The sequence below is a fragment of the Dendrobates tinctorius genome, unplaced genomic scaffold (assembly GCF_039654945.1).
Source record: "Dendrobates tinctorius isolate UK_male_01 unplaced genomic scaffold, ASM3965494v1 ptg000246l, whole genome shotgun sequence".
Lineage (NCBI taxonomy): Eukaryota > Metazoa > Chordata > Amphibia > Anura > Dendrobatidae > Dendrobates > Dendrobates tinctorius.
The window spans coordinates 11,391,380-11,416,941 of record NW_027361913.1 but is presented as its reverse complement, the minus strand read 5'-3'; the positions used below and the strand labels follow the sequence as shown (position 1 = coordinate 11,416,941).

The 25,562-nt window shown below is 38.9% G+C and overlaps 1 protein-coding gene across 3 annotated transcripts in view; it reads right to left on the bottom strand.

Annotated features, from left to right (window-relative positions):
• Positions 1-1,170: 1,170 nt before the first annotated feature.
• The window catches only part of WNT2B (Wnt family member 2B), a 120,101-nt gene continuing 95,709 nt past the window's right edge, over positions 1,171-25,562 (bottom strand). For 2 of the 3 annotated variants that reach the window (XM_073557296.1, XM_073557294.1), the window contains exons 3-6: positions 16,349-16,626; positions 15,224-15,488; positions 12,794-12,846; positions 1,171-2,250 (exon numbers count right to left, since the gene is read on the bottom strand). In XM_073557296.1, the coding sequence (XP_073413397.1) occupies positions 1,960-2,250; positions 12,794-12,846; positions 15,224-15,488; positions 16,349-16,626 (887 nt within the window). In that variant the 3' untranslated portion in view covers positions 1,171-1,959. The remainder of the gene's footprint in view (positions 2,251-12,793; positions 12,847-15,223; positions 15,489-16,348; positions 16,627-25,562) is intronic. The other variant, XM_073557295.1, reaches the window with a different exon arrangement.

The window sequence follows — 25,562 nt, the reverse complement described above, 5'->3', positions numbered from 1 at the left end:
GCCATTATGATTCTCCAAGTCATTATGAGTTCATAGGCACAAAATATGTCTAGTTTTTTCTATCTAAGTGGTAAAAAAAATTCCAGAGCCAAAAAAAGTAAATTGTGCAATTTTTCGATACCAGTAGCATCTCCATTTTTTGTAATCTCGGGTTGGGTGAGGACCTATTTTTTGCGCACCGGGCTGACATTTTCAATGATACCATTTTGGTGCAGATACGATCTTTTTGATCACCCGTTATTGCATTTTAATGCAATGTCGAAGAGCCAAAAAAGTAATTTTGGTGTTTTTACTTTTTTTCTTGCTACGCCGTTTAGCAATCAGATTAATCCTTTTTTTATTGATAGATAGGGTGATTATGAGTGTGGCGATAGCAAATAAGTGGATGTTTGATTTTTTTGTTTTATTTTGAATGGGGCGATGGGGGGCGATTTGATCTTTTATATTTTTTTTTAATATTTTATACTTTATTTTCACTTTTGGCATGCTTCAGTAGTCACCAAGTGAGAGTAGAAGCTGCCATAACTCAATCGGCTCTGCTACATACAGGAAATAATCAGATCAGCTGTATGTAGCAGAATACCTCACTTGCTATGAGCGCCAACGACTGGGTGGTGCACACATAGCAATGCGGCAGTGACAACCATAGAGGAGACCTCTGCTTGTCATGTCAACCCATCGGTGACCCATGATCACGTGACGGGGGTCACTGATGGGCGGATTTCCGGAGATATTACCGGAAATGCATGTTAAATGCCGCTGTCAGCATTTGACAGCGGCATTTAACGGGTTAATAGCCGTGGTGGATCGCGATTCCACCCGCGGATGTTTCGGACACATCAGCTGTTCAAAACAGTTGCCATGTGTAGGGAAAGATGTGGGCTCACCGCCGGAGCCTACATCAAAGGGAGAGTGTCCGACATCGGCGTACTATTACGCCCAATGTCTTTGTCATTGGGACGTGAATGCGTCACTTACTGCTAATAATTCCTGCTCTGTGACTGTCGGTGAGGTGTCTGAAGATAATTTGTGGAAAAGGCCACCATCCATTGAAGCATATGCATATTCCCAGATGTAATATGTAATGCAGACCAATTGCCGTCATCTGACACCGTAAAGTCAGAGTGCCCACATATTAATGAACAAATGATGTCCAGTGGATCTGTATCACTAATATTTTATTCTGTTGTTCTTTATAATGTATATGAATAAATAAATGTTCTACAATCTGATGGGCAAAGAACACAAGAAAAATGGTTGCAATATAGGTTTATATAGATTTAAAAAAAAAAATTAAAGAAGTATACACATCATACAAGCAAGTTTACAAAACAAGGTTGTCACAGTGACATCCATAGTCCTCTATAGTCAGAATCAGTCTCTATTTTATAATTATTTTACTTTGGCACAGGAGATCTTCGTTGTGTACATGTTTCTCAAAGAAAAGTTTTTAAAAAGTCTCCATGGCTTTCCAAGCAGCTTCATAAATGTTGTTAGGAGGTATTCCCATAAACGTGTACATGTTAAATGCAGCTAAATCCTTCCAGTGAATTGTATCCATGATTCTGAAAGTGGAGAACTGTTGCTGAACCTGTCACTGCAGAGGTTCCAAATACTGGATTATTTGGTCACTTTTGCAGGATGCTTAATTTTACTTTCATTTTGCTTTTGTCATCAATATATGTAGATATATTTGTAGCACATTGATCAAAAGCACTCCTTAATGAGAAAAGCCACACAGCAGGAGAAAGCTGTAAAGCAGCAGTTTGGTGAGTACCGCTTAGTAGACCAGAAATCCCAGATTGAGAACCATTTGTTCTATTGCAAACTTCTCAAATAAAAGAGTTGATTCTTAGCCGGCCTTTGTCACAAGGTCCACACTGCATCTCGGGAAGTATAGTCTTGTCTTTAGTGCCTTGCAGAATTACTTAAATAAGAAGCCATGCAGCCAGACTACACTTATACCCAGAATCCCGCAGGGCCCAGGACTTCTTGTCCGATGAGCAAACCTTGCTTGAATTCAAGTCTGGTCAAGCCATTCCGCCCTTTTTGGTTCTTTACACGTATGTACATCCACTGTCTCCTCGCATTCTTTACAGCGTACGGCACAACACCAGTGGAATTTACATTCGCATTTAGTTGTCCGGGTAACTCGGGTGGTGTCATAGCCCCAGCCACAGCACATAACTTCACAGCCATCTGACCTATGGGAGACCTTGTCACAAACTCTTCCAGCAGTGCCCAGGGAGCCTACAAAAAAAAATGGCAGGTTAAAATATTTGAGTAAATAACAATGATGAAATGGGCTTCTTAAAGAAACTTTTCAGCTTAGATTCAGTTCACACTACTTTTGGGCTCTGTGTTCATTGTATACTCCAGGAAACACTTCTGACTTACAGTGTACCATATGTCCAAAGAGCCATTACTAATTGGCTCTCCTCTACAAGAAAGAAATCTGATTCTTTAGAGCCAACTATTGAAGGTAGATACCCTATAGGCCAATGGGCGACACATTAATGAGCCTTGCCACATGACTTAGGAAGTTCAGCCAAACCGGAGTGTTTTTAAACGGCAAAGTCACAAATCCATAGACAGTTGTTTCAGGGTTCTTGTCCTATATCGGTGCAAAGTGGGCTCTCGGTCAGTTGGGTGTGAGGCCTTTGACAGAGGTAACTGGAACCATTGCTTGTTACAAGGTGGCATAGGGAGATTTTTATATCAAGAAATGTGTGTTAGGAAATAAGTATGCAATAAAGTTTCAGGATTTTGTTGTCCTGCATATTGACTACTAGTGGCTGTTATTCACCTTGATAATTGTGATGCATTTTCACTCCTTACCACTGGAGGCTGCTGTTGTGTTCTGCAATTGCCATTTACTAAGATGACAGATTCTGAACCCGTGGAAGCCATCTTGTTTCCTGTCTGGGTCTAACCTATGTTTCAAACCCCATGTGCAGGGCATTAATGCAGCTTAGGTATTCATAGTTACGATCACTAATATAGTGACAATTAGTTGTTGGTGGTTATAATCATGGATATCTAAGCTACTCCACATGGGGTAAGCGACATATTGAATCACAAGAACTATGCTACATTTCTAAGTAGAGGTATTTGCTAATATTATTATTATTACATTTTCTACATATTGGGATAGGAACTTGCCAATGGGAATACCCATTTAAAGCCACATGGAACACTCTTCTTGAGTATTGTGTCTAGCTGCTTCTCTAGTTCAGTCTCCAGCTCCTTATTCTGAGAACTGTTTTACCCAGACTGTTTCACTCCTCTCTTGATTGTAGCTACAATTCCTACTGCTATGTCCAAGCACTTCCACCATCGCTTGCTGTTCTCTGCTCATGTGTTTCCGGCCATTGGATTCCAGCCACGTTCCACCAGTATCATAGCATAAAGATCCAATAAACTATGCTTGGGGAGCATATATGATGTATCAAAAAACTTTGATGACTATACCTTTTAAAATGAATGTATAAAAAATGTATCCCATGAGATATATACTTTTTTAATAGAAGTCAGTGGCCGGGGTAGTCTACTATCTAGGAATATAAATACCTCCCAAAGAAAAATAGGTGCATATCGTCTCTTCAAAAAAATATTTCTTTAAACTTTATAGAAAAATTGAACTATTAAAAATACATATAGGTTCAACAGATAAATGCAATGGAGGACCACATGTTGCATTTGCATAGTTATATCCAATCATTATGGAATAATACAAAGTATATAATAAAAATATACATTTCTTAATAGATACAAACTTAACCTCTGTAGGTATCTTACAAATATTTCCATAGTGCACAAGTACTGCCTTATTCATGCTGATGGTGCTGATTACCTTGAATGATAAACCATTAACAACAAGATAACTCACATATTTTTGCAGGCTAATGTCGTCCTGGTGCCCCGACGTACGTTTCACCCTTTGCTTCATCAGGGTGCAATGAAGCAAAGGGTGAAACATATGTCAGGTCACCAGGACCACATTTTACATTAGCCTGCAAAAATATGTAAGTTACCTTGTTGTTAATGGTTTATCATTCAAGGTAATCAGTACCATCAGCGTGAATAAGGCAGTACTTGTGCACTATGCAAATATTTATAAGATAGCTGTGGAGGTTAAGTTTGTGTCTTTAAGAAATGTATATTTTTGTTATACACTGTTAAGGGTTGGCGGATCACACTAAATAAATTAATAACTAAAGTGAAATCGCAACCCGGGGTCCACCGTGCAGAGATGAAGCCTGCTGCTAGTGTGAACAATGACGGAGCTAAACAGCGTGCGATCACTTTAAACACACTGTGTTAACGCCTCACAGTATGAACAGAACTCAGAGTACCCAGCTCAGTTACTTCACAGAGTGGTATTGAGAAAAGTAAATAACGAACTAAGCTCTGTTAAATATCACAGGGAAAAAGCATATATGGAGTGGAGCCCTATCGCTCTCCCTGGGAAATCTAAGCTAATGGTTGGACTTGCTTTGTAACTCAGCTGTGCTAACCGCACACACGACAGAAGCAGATGCAAACTCCAAGCGGGAGTTTCCTACCCTACACTACCTGCCTAGACACACAGTCTCTGATATAAGAGCGGCTCACACACACGTGCAGAGTGGTAGCGTATCCACTCACACACACAATCACAAAATGTTACTAACGCACCCATGTGGACCACTGGGAGCCTTTTAAACCCTAGGGTCCATCCCAAACACTGACGCCCAGCCAGCCGTGACATCGCCCGTGGGCCAATACTGAGCTGCCACATCACCAGAGCAGCTAGCGTCCGACCACCAATGAGACAATGCCACATCATGGATATCATGCTCAGTAAGCTGATTTCTGGACTTCCAGAAAGCAATGCAGCACCTGCATATCCCTGGTAGAGCCAGCAGTAACCAAGCTTGCACCATGAGCCTGAACAAGACGCTGGGACTGACGCCTGTGCTGAGCAGCCCTCGCCGCAGCCGTACCCGAATGGGAGACCACAGTGCCAGGCAATGCTTGAGATCCATCCCACGCAGCGGGAAAATCCTGGCACCTAACATACACTTTGTATAATTCCATATTGATTGGATATAACTATGCAAATGCAACATGAGGTCCTCCATTGCATTTCTCTGTTGAAGTTATATGTATTTTAAATTGTTTAATTTTTCAATAAAGTTTAAAGAAATATTTTTTTTTAAAGATACTATATGCACCTATTTTTGTTTGGGTGGTATTCATAGTTAAGGTATGTCTTTAATAAGTATTTGCACTTGTTTTATATGTTGGTCGTCATTATCTAGGAATATTGTAGAAGATCAGTAGAAGATGTGAAATGCCTTTGCTAAACATGATAGCCAAACATAATGTGAACCTAGCTTTAGGCCTCATTCAGATGTTTGTTTTTCACTTATGTGTTTTATCCGTGTTTTTCACAAATAAAAAGATGCAAACTTGGAGGGAAAGTGGATATAAATCTGCACTGCCAGAGGTCCAATATATGATGAAAGACCAAGATTGTTTGGATGCAGTTCTTATCTGTCAACGCATTTTAAGGTAGTCATAACTTTTCATCAGGACAAACCACAATGATGGAGTACAGCTTGCAAAAATGAGGGAATAACTAAGCAACACATTAAAAAAAGATGAGCGGAAAAACAGTCCGCTATGATCATATAACCAAAATACCACATCATTGCGTGAAGAAGCATGCTCTTTTGGTCATATGAACCCCATGAACGGGAATGTTGACACCGGTGAAACAGCGCCGGCATGGGAGGTGAGTAAAGGTGTTTTTATTTTATAGGGGCCAAACATGAGAATGAGAAGGGCTTGCCCAAGTAGTTATCAACTCCTTTATTTTATTAAAGGAACAAAAATAATCTGTTTTAATTGATTTCTCACTTAGAATACAGTTTTAAACAGCACTGAGGACTATATTGCTACATCTCAATGACAAAAGCATTGTACATTAATAGCTTCTATAAAACCTGAGGTTGCATGTTCACTAATAATCCAACATCTCGGATCATTGGTTCATCACACTGTACAGTTTATTCTAGTAAATCATAGTGAAAATCCCTACTCTAACATAGCTGACTCAACAGAAAGTATTAAACCTGCTTGATATGCATAGCAGCAGTGAAATCCATGCATCTGAAAACCTATTCAATTCATGATGTCTGCTACTGGTCAATAAATCAGAAACTGGTAAAATCTAATTATAAGATCCATTCTCTTTATTTTACATTTAATTACATTTGATTATACATCTCTAGATCTTGTTCCCCAGTCAACTGCTTGTCTAAATGTCTAAATTGCATTGCATTCTTTCGGTAATACACTCCTTTTCATCTTTTTCTGTGTGGCCTTCTCCATCTCCCTCCATCAACTGGAAGAATGAAAAGTTTAAAGACCCATTGAAACTACTGAGCAATGTCCCTTCAGGGCATGCAAAAGATTTAAAAAAATAACACTTTCTCTTTGGCAAAATAAATTTAAGAGATTAGAAAAAATCTTTAATTTGGAGTTTCACTATTGCTATTAAACTTTTCCTTCTCAAACAACTTCACCTAGTTAATCATTTCCATAGAATAAAGAGACAAAGCACCAGTCGTCATATACCAGAAGATTGTTAGGCTAATCATCCCAGCCCTGGTTTGGTGTTCTTTAGTACAGGGTTGAAACCTTCTATTCTGTATTTCATGAGCAATTTAGCAAAAAGCATGGGCAGTCAACATCTTTATGGACAAATTGGAAAACTGAGAATTAATGATAAAAATTATAAGAAATTGTTCTACTACTCTAGGTGTTCCCACGTGTATACAGTCCTGGAATCGTATGCTCCATTGTAGAAAAATGTTCTAGGTGCTCTAAACTGGTTGCCTGTTCGTTCTTTTCTTTCATGCTATTTTAGAGTTTTGGATAACTAGAGGAGGAAGACCTGTGAAGACTCAGACGTCAAGGTTAGATTTCAGAAAGGCAGATTTTAAGGGATTCAGAAAGAGAATTGGAGGGATCCAATGGCTGGATATCCTTAAGGACAAAAATGTCCAGGAAGGATGGGAAATCTTGAAAAATGAAATTCTCAAAGCACAATTGTTAACAATTCTGAAAAGAGGGAAGCATAGAAAGCATTTAAGGAAACCAGGATGGATGAACACAAAAATTAAGAACATGATGAAAAGGAAGAAATAAATGTTTATAAAATGGAAAGAGGGAGGCATATCTAAAGAAGAATATAATGCTGTCTGCTGAACTTGCAGGGCAAAAATCAGATTATATCCAAAGCTGACAATGAATTGAGGCTTGCAAGAGATGTCAAAAGCAATAATAAAGGATTTTGAGGATATGTCAAAAGTAAAAGAAAAGTCAAAGATGCTATAGGATTTTTACATGATGAAAATGATGAAATGGTAAGACAGGATGTTGAGAAGGCCAAACTTTTAAATTCCTATTTTACATCTGTTTTCTCTCAGAAAGGAAATGTAACATCAACTGTTCTTCACTGTCCTATTAAGGGAATAGAAGAATCCAGGATATCTATAAACAGAAAGATAGTGAGGAAACACTTAGCTAACCTAAATGAATTCAAGTCTCCAGGTCCAGATGAATTACACCCCAGAGTACTGAAGGAGCTAGCAGAAGAAATTTTTGAACCCCTCTCCATAATCTTTGAAAATTCTTGGAGAACAGGAGAAGTCCCAGAAGACTGGAGAAGGTCAAATGCTGTTCTTATCTTCAAAAAGGGGAAGAAGGTGGACCCAGGCAACTATAGGCTGGTGAGACTGATTTCTATACCAGGAAAGATCTTTGAACAACATGTATGTAAGTACCTGGATAAGAATGAAGTGATTAAACAGAGTCAGCATGGGTTTGTAACTAATAAGTCATGTCAGACTAACTTAATTTCCTTCTATGACAGAATCATTGATTGGGTGGATCAGGGAAATGCTGTAGATATAGTATATCTTGACTTCAGCAAAGCATTTGGCAAAGTATCTCACACAATCCTTATTGAAAAAATGGCTAAGTATGGAATGGACAAGGCAACTGTTAGGTGGATTCATAACTGGCTTAGTGATCGGACCCAAAGAGTGGTCGTAAATGGCTGCACATCCAGTTGGAAAAATGTCTCAAGTGGGGTACCACAGGGCTTTGTCCTGGGCCCTGTATTGTTCAACATCTTTATCAACGATTTAGATGAAGGAATTGAGGGTAAACTGATTAAATTTGCTGACACAAAGCTAGGAGGGATAGCTAATATTAGAGAAGAGAGAGAGGATTCAAAAAGATATAAATAAACTGGAGCAGTGGGAAGCAACTAACAGAATGGTTTTTAACAGGGAAAAATGCAAAGTACTACATCTGGGCAATAAAAATGAAAAAAGCATATACAGAATGGGAGGATAGGGCTAAGCAACAGCACATGTGAAAAAGACTTGGGTATACTAATAGATCACAGACTGAATATGAGTCAACAGTGTGATGCAGCAGCAAAAAAGGCAAATGCAATTCTAGGATGTATTAACAGAAGCATACAGTCTAGATCACGTGAAGTCATTATTGTCCTCTACTCCTCTTTGGTCAGACCTCATCTGGAATACTGTGTCCAGTTTTGGGTGCTACATTTTAAAAAAGACATCAACAAACTGGAGCAAGTTCAGAAAAGAGCGACCAGAATGGTGACTGGTCTGCAAACCCTGTCTTATGAGGAAAGGTTGCAGGATTTGGGAATGTTTAGCTTGCAGAAGAGAAGACTGAGAGGAGACTTAATAGCTGTCTACAAATATCTCAAGGGCTGTCACATTGTAGAAGGATCATCTTTATTCTCATTTGCACAAGGAAAGACTAGAAGCAATGGGATGAAACTGAATGGGAGGAGACAGAGATTAGATATTAGAAAAAACTTTTTGACAGTTAGCGTGATCAATGAGTGGAACAGGCTGCCATGGGAGGTGGTGAGTTCTCCTTCAATATTGTAGAAGTCTTCAAACAGAGGCTGGACAGACATCTGACTGGGATGATTTAGCGAATCCTGCTTTGAGCAGGGGGTTGGATCAGATGGCCCAGGAGGTCCCTTCCAACTCTATGATTTTATGATTCTGATTCTAAATGTATGGAGGAATGTGCTGTGGTCAGTTGAGACGAAAAGTGAACTTTTTGGCCACCAAGGTAAATGCTATGTCTGATGCAAAACTAATTCAGCTCATCAACCCAAGAACACCATCCCCAGAGTGAAATGTGATGGTGGCAGCATTATGATGTGGGATATTTTTCGGCAGCAGGGACATGGAAAATGGTATGAGTCAAGGGGAAATTGATTGACCAAAATACAGTGATAATCTTCAGCAAAACCTCTTTCAATCTGTCAGCCTAATTCACAGTAGACACGTAGGGTCCTAGCAGCCTTGTTGTCCCAGCAGCCTAGTGGTCACCTTGTCGTTGGTTGATTGGCATGCATGAATGGGACAAATTATGTGCTAAGCATCTCAATTTTTTCTTATTATCCAGAGCAGTATTACTATTCATATTTCATATATTCCATGTCTACATGCTTTGGCACGAGAGAGTGCAACTTTTTTGCATATTGTCAATTATTTGAGATTGGGACAAAGGTTCACCTTCCAGCAAGACAATGACCCAAAACATACTGCTAAAGCAACACTCGAGTTGTTCAAGGGGAAACATGTAAATGTTTTGAAGTTACCTAGTCAAAGCCCAGAACTTAAGCCAATTGTGGATCTGTGGTCAGACTTGAAGATTGCTTTTCACCAGAGGAAGTCATCTAACTTAAAGGAGATGGAGCAGTTTTGCCTTAAGGAATGGGCAAAAGTTCCAGTGCCAAGTTGTGGAAAGCTCACAGAGACTTATCCAAATCAACTTGCATCTGTAATTGCTGCAAACGGAGGCTCTACAAAGTACTGACTTTAGGAGGTTGAAGTTTTCAGCTATTTTGTTCTATTTGTTCCTTGCTTCACAAAAAAATAAAACCAATTGTTCACAGTTGTAGGCATGTAGACATTTTTGCAAATTTATTAAAAAAGAAAAACTGAAATATCACATGGTCATAAGTATTCAGACCCTTTGCTCAGACATATTTAAGTCACATGCTGTCCATTTCCATGTGATACTCCTTGTGACGGTTCTACTCCTTCATTGGAGTCCAGCTGTGTTTAATTAAACTGATAGGACTTGATTTGGAAAGGCACACACCTGTCTATATAAGGCCTCACAGTGCATATCAGACCAAATGAGAATAGCTAAATCAGCTATCCATTAATTACCTTGCCTTTCTGTTTATTTCCTGGCCATAGCTCTCTCTTTATTTGACAAAACATTCTGCCTTGCCGTAGAGAACCATAGTTTTTTAAAATTGAAAACTACATATAGATTGACTATTTACAGTTATGGCCATAAGTTTTGACACTGACACAAATTTTGGTTTACTGCTTCAGTTTTTATAGTGGCAATCTGCATTAATGCTGGATTGTTATGAAGAAAGATCATATAAACTGCAAACAATTGCAAAGTCTTTCCTTGCCATGAAAATTAACTAAATACCAAAACCCCATTGGCACTGAATTTAATTCCTACTACAAAATGACCTGATGACATCACTTCACTGTTCTTCTCTTTAGCTTAGGAGAAAGTGTTGGAGTACAATGGCTTTACAGTCAAGGACATTGTTGCTTGTAGGATTGCCCCTAAATCAACCATTTATCAGATCATCAAGAATTTCAAAGAGAGATTTTCAATTGCTGCAAAGAAGGATTCAAGGCACCCAAAAATGTCTAGCACGTAACAGGACCAAAAGATTCAATTACAGGTTTGGTTCACAATGGTAATAGATAGGTGTCAGTTAATCTGCATGCACATTGAGGCAAATGCTTTTAGAGGCTGGTCTGATGTCAAGAAGGGCAGCAAAAAGCCACTTCTGTCTAAGAAAAACATGCAGGACAAACTGCCATTCTGCAGGAATTACAGGGATTGGTCTGCATCAGTGTGAAGTAAAGTTATTTTCTCTAATGAAGTGTCTTTCAGATTGTTTGGATGAGGAGAATGATAGTCTGGAGAAGAATAATTATCTTGAGAAGAAAAGGTGAGCGCTATCCTGATTCCTGTGTCATGCAAACAAAAAATCATCCAGAGACAATTCAATGGTGGGGTCGCTTTTCATCCAAAGGATTGAGCTCTGCCTGAGAACATTGACATGAATAAAGAACAGCATCTAAACATCTACTCAGAATAATTTCTGCCAACCATCCAGGAGCAATTTGGTTATTAACATTGCTTTTTCCAGCATTAAGGAGCACAAGTCACAAGGAGAAAATGGTAGCTAAGTGCCTCGATAAACAAAGCATTAACATTTTGTGTTCTTGGCCAGAAAATTCCACAGATGTCAAGTCCATTGAGAACGTGTGGTCAATCCTTAAAAAGAAAGTGGACAAACAAAAATAAAGAAATTGTAATCAATTCCAAACACTTTTTAGACAAGAACGGGTTTCCATCAGTCAAAATTTGTCCCAGGAGCTAATGTCCAGCACGCCAGGATGAATTCCATAAGTATTGCAAATTATGGGTCAATACTATAAATCTTTGCATGAACTTGATATATTTGTGAACAAATGTGTAAAAACTTATGATTTGGTTATAATTGTGCTTCATTAACCATAGAAACATCTGACTAAAATATCTGAAGCATCAAGCTTTGAGAAACCAAAATTTGAGTCGATCTCAAAACTTTTGGTCACGAATATACAGTATGTTCTAAACTTGTTACGTTTCTTCCCTCATTGTTTCATCAGTCCAGTTGAGTGGAATATTTGAGTGGAAAAAAATATTGTTGTCCAAGTTAGGAAACAGTTGCCATGTCTACCTTATCATCTATTTTTGTGTCATAAATGTTTTTGCATGTCTTATGTAATAATAGAAGCTTCCATACTTCTAAAGAATTTCTGCGACTTTACTTGGTGAGGTCACTGAATCTGTCTACGTTCCTAGTCTGATATACCAAACTACGCCATCAACATGCCTATTCAATTTGGCAAAAATACATGTTATTTCTATGATTAATAAATACTATTGGAGCCAATTGCTGGAAACAAACAGATTATATTCCAATCCATATAATCCACTTCCCCCTCTCATTGATTCTGGTGCCATGCTTATGACGCTCCTATAACCTAGCGATCCACTATTGTTTTTGAAAACCACTTTATGGATGTCGCCTATTGATTGCCTTTGCGAAAGTATATAATTACTTTGAGGGTTTTTTAAGATGTAGTAGAAACAACAATCCCTTAGGCTATGTGCACACGGTGCGGAATCTGCTGTGGAATTTTCCGTGCAGATTTTACTAAATCCGCAGGTCAAATGACCTGCATTTTTCCTGCGGATTTAGTGCATTTTTCTTTGTGCGAGTTTTACTGCATGTTTTGTGCGATTTTCCCCTGCGGTTTTCCACCTGTGGATTTCTAGAATGGAGCAGGTGGAAAACTGCAGCAAAACCGCACAAAATAAGCGACTTGTTGCATTTTTCTATCTGCAGCAAATCTGCACGAAAAAAAACACAGCATGTGCACTGCGGATTTTGTTTTACATAGGCTATAATGCTACTGTACATCACATGCAGTTCTGCTGTGAATCCGCAGGGCCAAATCCGCTGCGGATTCGCAGCATAATCCGCACCGTGTGTACATAGCCTTAAACTTTGCTCAAGTCTACTTTAAACCGATATAATATTGCAGAAGATCCAGTCTATGTAGGCATGCCTATATGTGACAATTTTTACCTGTATGATCATTTGCTTTTCCTGAGATAAGTCATTCCAGAAGTGTCTGGCATCTTGGTATGTTGGTTGTAAAAACATAAAAAAATTGATGTAAAGTTATTTTGAAAAAATGTTCATTGTGAACAGAGTCATGGTTATGAGATCATTTGTTTTTCTGCAACATACCTTCCTGTCCTCCCTATACAACATCTGTCATCACACTGGATGACAACAAAAGCATATTGAGTTTAATTGCCCCTAGTGTTGAGCAAAAATATTTGCAGGACCCTTTGATCCCCCTATGATCTGTGTCATCATTGTCATCTCTCCTGATTAGTAGTCTACTGTGACGCCTTTACATTGTGATACGATGCATTAATGACGTTTAGGTGATCTACTCATTAGAAGAAGTGTCAGGACTCAGGGATAATGCAGGTAGTATTGGGTCTACAAGGTTCTGGTCTGACAGCCGCAGACTACCAATGGACAAGGGTCTTGCAGATCCTTTTGCTCACTGACACTATTGGTATTTGTTATAATGTCCATTTTTTAATTTATTGAGTTGCAAAATATGGTGGGCAACAAGAAATACTTACCAATGGCCCATTTCCATATTTTTCAACACAAAGCATCGTTCCTTCCAAAAAGGCATAATTTTGTGCAAAAATAACTTGTGAAGTAATGTCTCAACCATCAAAGAAAGCTTGTTTTGTGACACCTAGACTGCTTAAAGAGGTCTAATTTAACATAACTGCAAAATGCTAAATGTCCAATAAAATGATAGAGATCTGATATATCAAAGCAGCTTTTACCTGATAACTTTTAAACATGAGGAAACATCTAATTACTTTATGTTTTGGCTGCTGAAAGATCAAAGTGATGAGTCTTGCAAGAGTTATCTTCTGACTGGGATTACAGAAAGCCTGAGGCTGTTTATAGCTTGTTAGGCTAGTTTCACACTTGCTTTTTTTTGCAGCGCGTTTTTCCCGCAAAAAAACGCATTGAAAAAACGCATACATAAGCATACAACTGCTGCGTTTTTTTCAAGCATTTTTATGAGCATGCATGAAAAAAACGCAGCGTTTTTATGCGTTTGTATGCGTTTTTAGCGCGTTTTTACCGCGTTTGCGTTTTTTTCCAACATTTTTAGGTGGCCCCTCACACTACCCAAACCATGACTTTACTAACCCTAACCCTGACCCTAACCCTAACCCTAACCCTAACCCTGACCCTAACCCTTAACAAAACCATACTTAACCCTAATCCTGACCCTAACCCTGACCCTAATCCTTAACAAAACCATACTTAACCCTAACCCTGACCCTAACCCTAACCCTGACCCTAACCCTAACCCTAACCCTAACCCTGACCCTAACCCTTAACAAAACCATACTTAACCCTAATCCTGACCCTAACCCTGACCCTAACCCTTAACAAAACCATACTTAACCCTAACCCTGACCCTGACCCTAACCCTAACCCTAACCCTAACCCTAACCCTAACCCTAACCCTGACCCTAACCCTAACCCTAACCCTAACCCTAACCCTGACCCTAACCCTTAACAAAACCATACTTAACCCTAATCCTGACCCTAACCCTGACCCTAACCCTTAACAAAACCATACTTAACCCTAATCCTGACCCTAACCCTGACCCTAATCCTTAACAAAACCATACTTAACCCTGACCCTAACCCTAACCCTAACCCTGACCCTAACCCTAACCCTAACCCTAACCCTGACCCTAACCCTTAACAAAACCATACTTAACCCTAATCCTGACCCTAACCCTGACCCTAACCCTTAACCAAACCATACTAAACCCTAACCCTGACCCAAAACCCAACCCTAACCCTGACCCTGACCCTAACCCTAACCCTAACCCTAACCCTGACCCTAACCCTTAACAAAACCATACTTAACCCTAATCCTGACCCTAACCCTGACCCTAACCCTTAACCAAACCATACTAAACCCTAACCCTGACCCAAAACCCAACCCTAACCCTGACCCTGACCCTAACCCTAACCCTAAACCCCCTTAACTAACCCTAACTCTAACTCAAACCCCTAAATTCCATGGTTAAAAAAAAAAAACGCATATGCAAAAAAACGCTTACATGAGCATGCCAGTGCGCACATATGCGCATCCATAGGCTATAATGGCCCTTTTTAGCGCAAAACGTGCGCATATGTGCGCATGCGCTTTTTTGCAGGGCCAAAAAATGCAACATGATGCGTCTGGAAAATCCAATCGCACACCCCAAAAAAACGCAGCGCATGAAAATCGCATACATGCGCTTACAAGCGCGCAAGTATGCGCACCCATGTTAAAGATAGGGGAAAAAACGCATGCGCAGGTTAGCGTTTTTTTCCAGCGCTAAAAAACGCAAATGTGAAACCAGCCTTAGTGAAATCTTTTCCTACCACGACAAGAAAAATGAGTCTTACCTGCAGACTTGTCCATCACACAATAATCAGGAGAATTCTCAAAATACACAAGGTCCTTTTTGGTGGGTTTTCTGAAGTCCTGATTAGCAACAGTGAAGTTAGTCCCATCTTGATTCATTGTGACCTGGATAGCTCCATTGTATTTCCTTCTAAGAAAGTCGCCTGTTTTCCGAAAATCTGACATGGCCTTCCAACAAGTCCTTAATGTGCATGACCCACTGACCCCATGACACTTACATTCAAGCTTCATGAAACGTTTTACTGCCTGTTAGACAGAAGACAGGAATTAGATTGGAACATCACATAAAAAAAGGTTTATAAGCACTCACTATACATAAGACAAGCTTTTACAATTATTATGATGTAATGATTCATGGCACCTTGTGAGCCGTAACTAAAATCAGGAATGGGGTTTATTTTTTCAAGCTCTTTTAGAAATATGGATCTTTTTTTTACTAGGAGAGTGTTTACTAAATGAACACCTAAGTGCTCCAAATGTAGTGATGCTTAGGGTCTATGTCGTAAACCAATCAATCTAGGATTACTATCCTATGTAAACCTGATGTATCACCCAATTACTTCAATTACTTCAAAAATAATTTGTGACATAAGGCTTGACAAAGTAATTAAACTGCTCAAAAGAGACAAGAATCTAAAATATCCAATTGGCAGATGAGGCTACATTATGGACCTAGGGAATCTGGCAGAATAATGCTTCCCATAAACCCCCTTCCTCTTTAGATGTTATCTTATGACTCCCTTTGAAACCATAACTACTTCTTCTCTTTGAGCTAGAGGACCATAAATTATCCAGCATGGAAAATGTATTTATTGCACAAAATATTTATGCCTGAACCTCCAGTGTTTTTTTTTTAAAGCATTAATAGCTAAAAAGGTTTAGACGTTAGACCCAGATCGGGAGACATCTGGAAAAAGGAAAGGGGATGTCTTTTCTCGTCCTTCCACTTTTTGTCAGCTGAGAGAAATTAGCTTGATGGACTTTTTGGTTTTCCACCTAAATAAATCAGCTAAAGATATGTGATGGTATGATCATAAGGGATGATTTTTGCTGTCAGTAAAGAATCCTTTTCACAGTTCTGACGAACACCTTCTCAGAGAACTCACCATTCTTCCACAGCGGTTATTGTGCAAGTTCATCAATGCTCTGGCATCCCTAACTTTTCTTTCCTTGGCATCCACAAAATCCTTGGCAAATTCAATTCCAAAGTCAATGTTGTCACTGCAGCCTCCCCAGTCGAACTCCCCTCTTTCATCCCTGAAACGCCCTCTCTTTTTGGGGTCACAGCTACATGATTTCAGTTCTCCTTGACTGCAAGCACGGGTAATTGCATACACCACCCCAGCGTAAGAAATTGCATAGACAAAAGCTGCTTCTCGACTACCTATAGGAAATAAGAAGACAAAAATTAATTACATCTTGGTACGGGAGCATATTGAACATTGTACAGCAGTACCGCTGTGTTTCCTGCTCTATGGTAGTTTGTTTTGTTTTGACTGATAAATTTTACCTGTTTTGGGATGGAAAAGAAGAGGCTCATAAATGGAGAAAGAAGCATATTTCTGCATTAAAGATGTTACAAAGTTTCTTATATTTCCTTGCACTATTGATGCAAAGTTTGCTGAAACGACAGTGGTCAAGAAACCAACTGCAATCTAAAGACATGGTAGAGCAGTGAGCAAAGGGTACCTGCAGCTATATACTACAACACATCTACAGCTATATGATATTACTATGGATTTCAAGAAATCAGATGTATTCAGAGGAACAGTAAGGGTCTGTGGGAGTCATATAAAGAATTCCTGCCATTAAGACCACAGTTGAATAATTATATAAAATGCTTCTTACTAATACTTAGGTATGTGATCATGCTGCATATTATCATATGATCTTTTGGATTTAATAAAATGCAGCTGTTATGAAAGGTTTATCTCCTGCTGTGGAGATTCACCAACTGGTTGGCTTTTATGTCTTACCAAAGAACATCTCCAAGAATCATAGATCTCAAACGTACCATAAATCCAACAACAGCAACAATCAGGGGAAAAAATTCCAAGGCTCTTCATGACACAGTGTCTGTATTTCAAGGCATTTTAATTTACAGAGCATTTAGAGATTTGTCAAAAAATAAACTGTAAATGAGAAACACAAGGGTGTGAAATCTACATGACAAGACTAGGTCCTGCACTGAAGAAGCGATGCGGTAAGCCGGTGCACTTAATTACAATTCTGTTGGGTAGACTCCATTAGAGATCACGCAGCAGCATGTTTTTTTAGTCAGCAGCGTGTAATTTACTGGCATATAAACTTCAGGGGGGCTTGTTGACATCTTGCTATAATTTAGATTCATGGTTTCCAGCTACTAACCCTTTCATATTTTCATTACCACCATAAAGAACCCCACAAATTGATTGGAAAGCATGGTAATACTGATAAAAGTCATAGCACTGTGAATCATTTGTTTTTTTTAGACTCAATATGATAAATCTATGCATTTGCAGTGCTAAATGGCATTAGTTTTACACTTCTGCTTAGATTTTATTTCTCAATATAGTCATTTTTTTATTGGCTGACTCCTACAAGTGCCCTATATGGGATTCCAGCCATTGCTCTGCATTAAAGAGTAAGAGTCCTATGGCAAAATTCAAAATGGTTCCCTCACTAATGTGCCCACCAGAGGGTGTATTTCTACCCTACATTGTATAAAAATGGCCTTGAATCCAAATTTTACACCCTTACTTGTTCACAATGCATTTCTGCTGGAGAGAGAAATCCTGTAAAGTGTTTTTTTTCATCAAATAGCAAAGGTGATGGAATTAACGAGGGTTAAATTTTCCTCTCTCCTATACTCCAAGGGTTTCATAGCAGCTACAGGATGTGCCTGTATGGATTTATACTCCCTTGGTTCCAACCGGAGCAGAAAAAGGTTTACTGGTAAATAGGTAAGTAAATAGATGACCTTTTACAATAGGGGCAGTGGGATTGGAGTCACAAGCGGGCCCTGAATTCTAAGGGGCCCAAACAGCCTCTTTAGCCTACATTAAATGACCAATACTATTCCAGACCCATGATATTTATAATTGAGGAACAGCAATTAGAAATTTTGCATTGAGGCACTCAAGCTTCAAGTTACACCACTGAATAGGGGTTCTTAGAATACTACTGGATGTGGTGAGCCTAATCAACAGTGAAATTTGTTAATGGTTAACTTGGTAAATATACCATTTTTTAGGTCACCATGATGTGGGGCTAAATGATTGTTTTTTGGGTTCTTTATGTGTGATACCAAATATAATCAAAATAATTATAAAATATAAATAACATATTCCTCTGTCTATTACACTGTTCAATAATTTATTCCACTACAAAGTTTTAGGCTATGTTTACATATTGTTTTTTTTATGCTTTTTTACATAAAACCTGCTTTTCACAGTACCATCAAAAGCTATGATATTTCAAAAATCTCATACACAGGCTTATTTTTTTTTCCTGGCTGAGTTGGATAACTGCAGTGTTTTTCAATCTGGTTCATGTCAATTCTTTAAGCATTGTTGTAGCTTTTTTTCCACCCGTAGAAAGTAATGAGAAAGTGCAAAACTGCCACTGCGTTAGCCCCTGAAAGAAGCCATGGCAAAATGCACGTTGAGCACCACAGGGTAAGAGATATTATTCACTATGCTTATTATGTACCCATTCTAATCATGTTACTCATGTACACACGTAGTCAAAATTGTTGGTACCCTTCGTTTAATGACAGAAAAACCCACAATGGTGACAGAAATAACTTGAATCTGACAAAAGTAATAATAAATCAAAAATCTATGAAAATGAACAAATGAAAGTCAGACATTGCTTTTCAACCATGCTTCCACAGAATTAAAAAAAATATAAAAATTATGAAATAGGTCTGGACAGAAATGATGCTACCACTGAAAATAATGTGACAAAACGCACATGTTAAATCAAGGTGTGTCCACTAATTAGCATCACAGGTGTCTATAATCTTGGAATCAGTGAGTGGGCCTGTATAGAGGGCTACAGATACACACTGTGCTGTTTGGTGACATGGTGTTTATCACACTCAACATGGACCAGAGGAATCAAAGGAAAGAGTTGTCTCAGGAGATTAGAAAGAAAATTATAGACAAACATGTTAAAGGTAAAAGTTATAAGACCATCTCCAAGCAGCTTGATGTTCCTGTGACTACAGTTGCACATATTATTCATAAATTTAAGCTCCATGAGACTGTAGGCAACCTCCCTGGACATGGCCACAGGAGGAAAATTGCTAACAAATCAAAGAGATGGATAATACAAATGGTAATGAAAGAGCCCAGAAAAACTTCTAAACAGATTAAAGGTGAACTTCAAGCTCAAGGAACATCAGTGTCAGATTGCACCATCTGTCGCTGTATGAGCCAAAGTGGACTTCATGGGGGATGAGCAAGGGGCACACCATTGTTGGAAAAAATTTAAAAAAGCCAGACTGGAATTTGCCAAACTACATGTTGACAAGTGACAAAGCTTCTGTGAGAATGTCCTATGGACAGATAAGATGAAAATGGAGCTTTTTGGCAAGGCACATCAGCTCTATGTTCACAGATTGAAAAATGAAGCATATCAAGAAAAGAACACTGTCCCCACTGTGAAACATGGAGGAGGCTCTGTTATGTTCTTCGGCTCCTTTGCTGCATCTGGCACAGGGTGTCTAGAATCTGTGCAGGGTACAATGAAATCTCAAGCCTATCAAAGGATTCTAGAGAGAAATGTGTTCTTCAGTGTCAGAAAGCTTGGTCTCAGTCGCAGGTCATGGGTCTTGCAATAGGATAATGACCCAAAACACACAGCTAAAAACACCCAAGAATGGCTAAGAGGAAAACATTGGACTATTCTGAAGTGGTCTTCTATGAGCCCTGACCTAAATCTTATTGAGCATCTTTGGAAAGAGCTGAAACATGCCGTCTGGATAAGGCAACCTTCAAACATGAGACAACTGGAGCAGTTTGCTCTTGAGTGGGCCAAAATACCTGTTGAGAGGTGCAAAAGTCTCATTGACAGTTACAGGGATCGTTTGATTGCAGTGATTGCCTCAAACGGTTGTGCAACAAGATATTAAGGTAAGGGTACCATCATTTCTGTCCAGACCTATTTCATGAGCTTTATTTTTTTAAAGATTCTGTGGAAGCATGGTTGAAAAGCAATGTCTGACTTTCATTTGTACATTTTCATAGATTTTTGATTATTACTTTTTTTCAGATTCAAGTTATTTCTGTGACCATTATGGGTTTTTCTGTCATTAAACGAGGGGTACCAACAATTTTGACCATGTGTGTATGTTCCACTAATAGTTTAGCGACTCATATATAAGCACTACGTTCACCTTACTTATTTTTCTACCTATTTATGGAATAAATTAAAAATTGTTCATTTTGCATGTAAATTATATATACTTTTCGTTTCTGGGTAAAAACTCTTTCCGTGATGATATCACCAATTTTCTTGCATTCTGTATATTTTATGTTTTGATGCAATAAAAAAATCATTATTTTTATATATGTGTTATCATGTTTGTAGGTTAAGTAGCATCTTTAATTAATCAAAGTAAGTTTATTAACCATGTACTGTAGACAAATCATACAAGTAATCCACACCAAAAACTGGCTAAAAAAAAAGCTGCAAAAAAATAACGCAAAAACGTCTGGAAAGCACTGAAAAATAGAATTATTGAATGCAGCATTTTTCGGCCATGACAGCAGATTTTGGCTGCTGAGAAAAATGCGGTAAAAATGAAAAAATGAAACAAGTGAATACAGCCTTAGTGTTCTCTCAATATACACAACAGATTCTATTTCATGAAAATAGAATCTCAGGTACAAAAACAAAAAAAAGGCCATGCTGGCTTGTGTTTTGGACATCAAAGAAAGCAAACTGTCTTATCTAGTGCCTGGGATTTTAAAATATTTTCTTGAAGACAGTTCCTCCACCATAACCTTACACCATTTCTTAAACCAAATATTTACATATCCAATTACTGTTTAGATATGTCACTGTTGTTCCGAGACATCCTTAACTTGCACTGTGTGTGAGCTGCAATAAGCAGAGATGACCCTTTGTCTCATTTATGTAACAATGAACACATAACAGTAGAAGAGGAAGGATAAAAGAGAGACAGGCTACAACAGGCAGACGTGTTTACAGGAAACAGACCACTCTTCAGTCACAGTGCCGCTCTTTCCTAAAAACAAGTCTCCTTAAAGTCCCAGATCGAAATTTAGTTTAAAAACAGTAACCAGACAATAAAAATAAAAAATAGTTTTGGGTCAGATAAATACAGTCATTTACAACCAACAAATTTGCATTCTACAGGGAAATATAAAAGACTCGTTGCTAAACTACAGATCAAATTAGGTGTAAATATTGAACAGTTGCATAAAGTAGAATAGACATCATGGAAACGAAGTGATAATTTTTGGACCTCGAATATTTATTTTCAAAAGAAATACAACAAACAACAAACTTGTTTTTATATGTATGCTGTGACAACTGTGCAACACATCTAGTGAAATGCGGCAAATGTATTGTGAGATATGCCTGAGGTGTGCAATACTTTTTGTAGGAAATATGTCCCTGGTATAACATACCCAAATGAGGTGCCGCTGTGTACCAGGAGGTATGTTTAAAGGAAAAGTTAGAAGCACAGATAGAAAACTAGTGAGCAAATTTTAAGTAACACTTGCCAATTTGTGTGCCACTCTGGGAAACTAGTTAGGGCCAAGGAGAAGCATGCTCCATCCTGTACTGCAGTTGTAGTTTGCCCCAAGAAGTAGAGACTAGCACTCCTAGTTTAGAGTCCTTTATTACAGTGAGATAGTGGGAGTTGCCACTAGTGATGAGCGCGTTTACTCATTGCTCGGGTTTTTCCGAGCATGCTTGGGTGTCCTCCGAGTATTTTGGCGTGCTCGGAGATTTAGTTTTGTCGTCTCAGCAGCATGATTTGCGACTGCTAGACAGCTTGAATACATGTGTGAAATGCCTGTTTGTTAGGGAATTCCCACATGTATTCAGCATGTCTGCAAGTTGCAAATCATGCAGATGAGATGACGAAAACTAAATCTAAGAACATGCCAAAATACTCGAAGGACACCCGAGCATGCTCGGGAAAACCCGAACAATGAGTATACTCGCTCATCACTAGATGCCACCATAGAGAGCAGAACAGAGGCTTGTTACTGTCTGTGAAAAATGGTTCTGCCAACAATGCGAAGCTCAACTACCACAAGAGCAAAAAGTAGATACATCAGAGGGGAATAAAGTACCATAGTTTATTCCTGATTACCAGGATTACCATATAACAAAATCCAATTGCTGAAACCTCAAATGAGAGACAGCCAGAGACAAATGCCTGAGTTAGAGGAACAGTAACCTAGAAGCTGAGAGACTGGACAGTAATAGTGTGCAAGTTTCCAGGCAAGAGGTACTGCTGCCAAGATAGATGATTGTGAGAATGGACCATGACCAGCACTCTAGATGACTATGTGATGAAGGTGCAGCTGAAGACTTTGCCAGCAGGCTGTTGCACATATGAGAGACTTGGTATCAATCAAGCTTGTTGTCATCCTGTGTACAATTTTCACTTGTGTTATTTGTGTCTGTTTGCACTGCATTTGCCATTCCAGAGTGGTTAGACCACACTGACCAATGTGGGCTAGTGTATCTATACAAATTGGGGACTAAAAGATCATGTTTGTGGAAAAAATATGATTTTGTTCTTTTCACGCCCGGAAGTTATAAACTTCTGTGACGCACTGGGGGTTCAAAGTGCTCACCACACATCTAGATAAGTTCCTTGGGGGTCTAGTTTTCAGAATGGGGTCATTTGTGGGGGGTTTCCACAGTTTAGGTACATCAAGGGCTCTCCAAAGGCAACATGACACCCCGCAGACCATTCCATCAAAGTCTGCATTCCAAAAGTCACTACTTCCCTTCCGAGCCCTGACATGTGCCCATACAGTAGTTTTCTCCCACATATGGGGTATCAGCGTACTCAGCATAAATTGGACAACAACTTTTGGGGTCCAATTTCTCCTGTTACCCTTGGCAAAATAAAAAAATTGAGGACTAAAAGAGCATGTTTGTGGAAAAAATATGATTTTGTTCTTTTCACGCCCAGCCCTTGGGCGTTCAAAGTGCTCACCACACATCTAGATAAGTTCCTTGGGGGGTCTAGTTTCCAATATGGTGTCATTTGTGGGGGTTTCCACTGTTTTGGCACATCAGGGGCTTTCCAAACGCGACATGGCATCCAATCTCAATTCCAGCCATAAAAGTCAAATGGCGCTGCTTCCCTTTCGAGCTCTGCCATGTGCCCAAATAAACGTTTACCCCCACATGTGGGGTATCAGCATACTCAGTACAAATTGCACAATAACTTTTGGGGTCATGTTACCCTTGGAAAAATGAAAATTAAGGGTGAAAAGATCATTTTTGTGGAAAAAATATGATTTTTTAATTTTACGGCTGTACGTTATAAACTTCTGTGAAGCCCTGGGAGGTTCAAAGTTCTCACCACACATCTAGATAAGTTCCTTGGGGGGGTCTAGTTTCCAAAATGGGGTCACTTGTGGGGGGTTTCCACTGTTTATGCACATCAGGGGTTTTCCAAACGTGACATGGCGTCCGATCTGAATTCCAACCAATTTTGCATTGAAAAAGTCAAATGGCGCTCCTTCCCTTCTGAGCTCTGCCATGCATATGGAACAGTGGTTCCCCTCCATATATCAGGTATCAGCGTACTCAGGTCAATTTGCTCAATAACTTTTGCAGTCCAATTTCTCCTGTTACCCTTGGTAAAATAAAAAAAATTGGACCTGAAGTATTTTTTTTGTCAAAAAAAGTTAAATGTTCATTTTTTTTTAAACATTCAAAAAATTACTGTGAAGCACCTGAAGGGTTAATAAACTTCTTGAATGTGGTTTTGAGAACCTTGAGGGGTGCAGTTTTTAGAATGGTATCACTTTTGGGTTTTTTCCTTCATATAGACCCCTCAAAGTGACTTCAAATGTGATGTGGTCCCTAAAAATAAAATGGTGTTGCAAAAATGAGAAATTGCTGGTCAACTTTTAACCCTTATAACTTCCTAACAAAAAAATGTTGGTTCCAAAATTGTGCTGATGTAAAGTAAACATATGGGAAATGTTATTTATTAAGTTTTTTGTGTGCCATATCTCTGTGATTTAAGGGCATAAAAATTCAAAGTTAGAAAATTGTATCTATACTTTTCAAAGGGCACATCACCTTGTTCACCCCATTACAGGCACATCACAATTACTGGTTAGCCTCACATGGGCACATATAGCATAGAGTATCACAGTATCATGTTTATTTTTTAAACCTTGTAATTTTGTGCCACACATTTTGGGATATGTAGAACTAAGAGCAGACCTGATGTAGGACACATATACAAGAAAAACATTGAGGTCTAACATGGCTAAATTCTGTAAAAAGTAAATCAAGACAGCAAAGATTGAGACAGAGAGACTCATTGCCAGAGAAAGTAAAAATAATCCCAAAATATTCTTTAACTACATAAATAGTAAGAAGCTAAAAAAATGATAGTGTTGGCCCCCTTAAAAATAGTCTGGGTGAAATGGTGGATGAGGATGAGGAAAAAGCCAATATGCTAAATGACTTTTTTTCAACAGTTGTAACGAATGGAAGTGGAGGCAGAGATGGTGAAGTTCACATTCATTTTTATTTTTTAAGTGGAACCTCGGGACCATGGTTCGAGGGGCTCCAAAGGGGGCGTGACTAGTGAGCCCCGGGCACCCGTAGTAAAGCCCCTCAGGCAGGGCTAGAATGGAATAACCGGAGGACACAGGTGCTACCTCCAGTTAGACCCCGAACAGTATTTACATAAGAAAATCCCATGACGGATAACATGATCAGGAATAAAAATTCTCCATTAAATGTCACCTGCTTAACCCAGCAGGACGTACGGCGGCGTCTAAAAATCACTAAAATTGACAAATCCCCAGGCCCGGATGGGATACACCCCCGAGTACTGCAGGAATTAAGCACAGTCATAGATAGACCATTATTTTTAATCTTTAAAGATTCCATAATAACAGGGTCTGTACCACAGGACTGGCGTATAGTAAATGTGGTGCCAATATTCAAAAAGGGGACAAAAACTGAACTTGGAAATTATAGGCCAGTAAGTTTAACCTCAACTGTGGGTAAAATCCTGGAGGGTTTTCTAAGAGATACTATACTGGAGTATCTGGAGAAGAATAACCTCATGACCTAATATCAACATGGGTT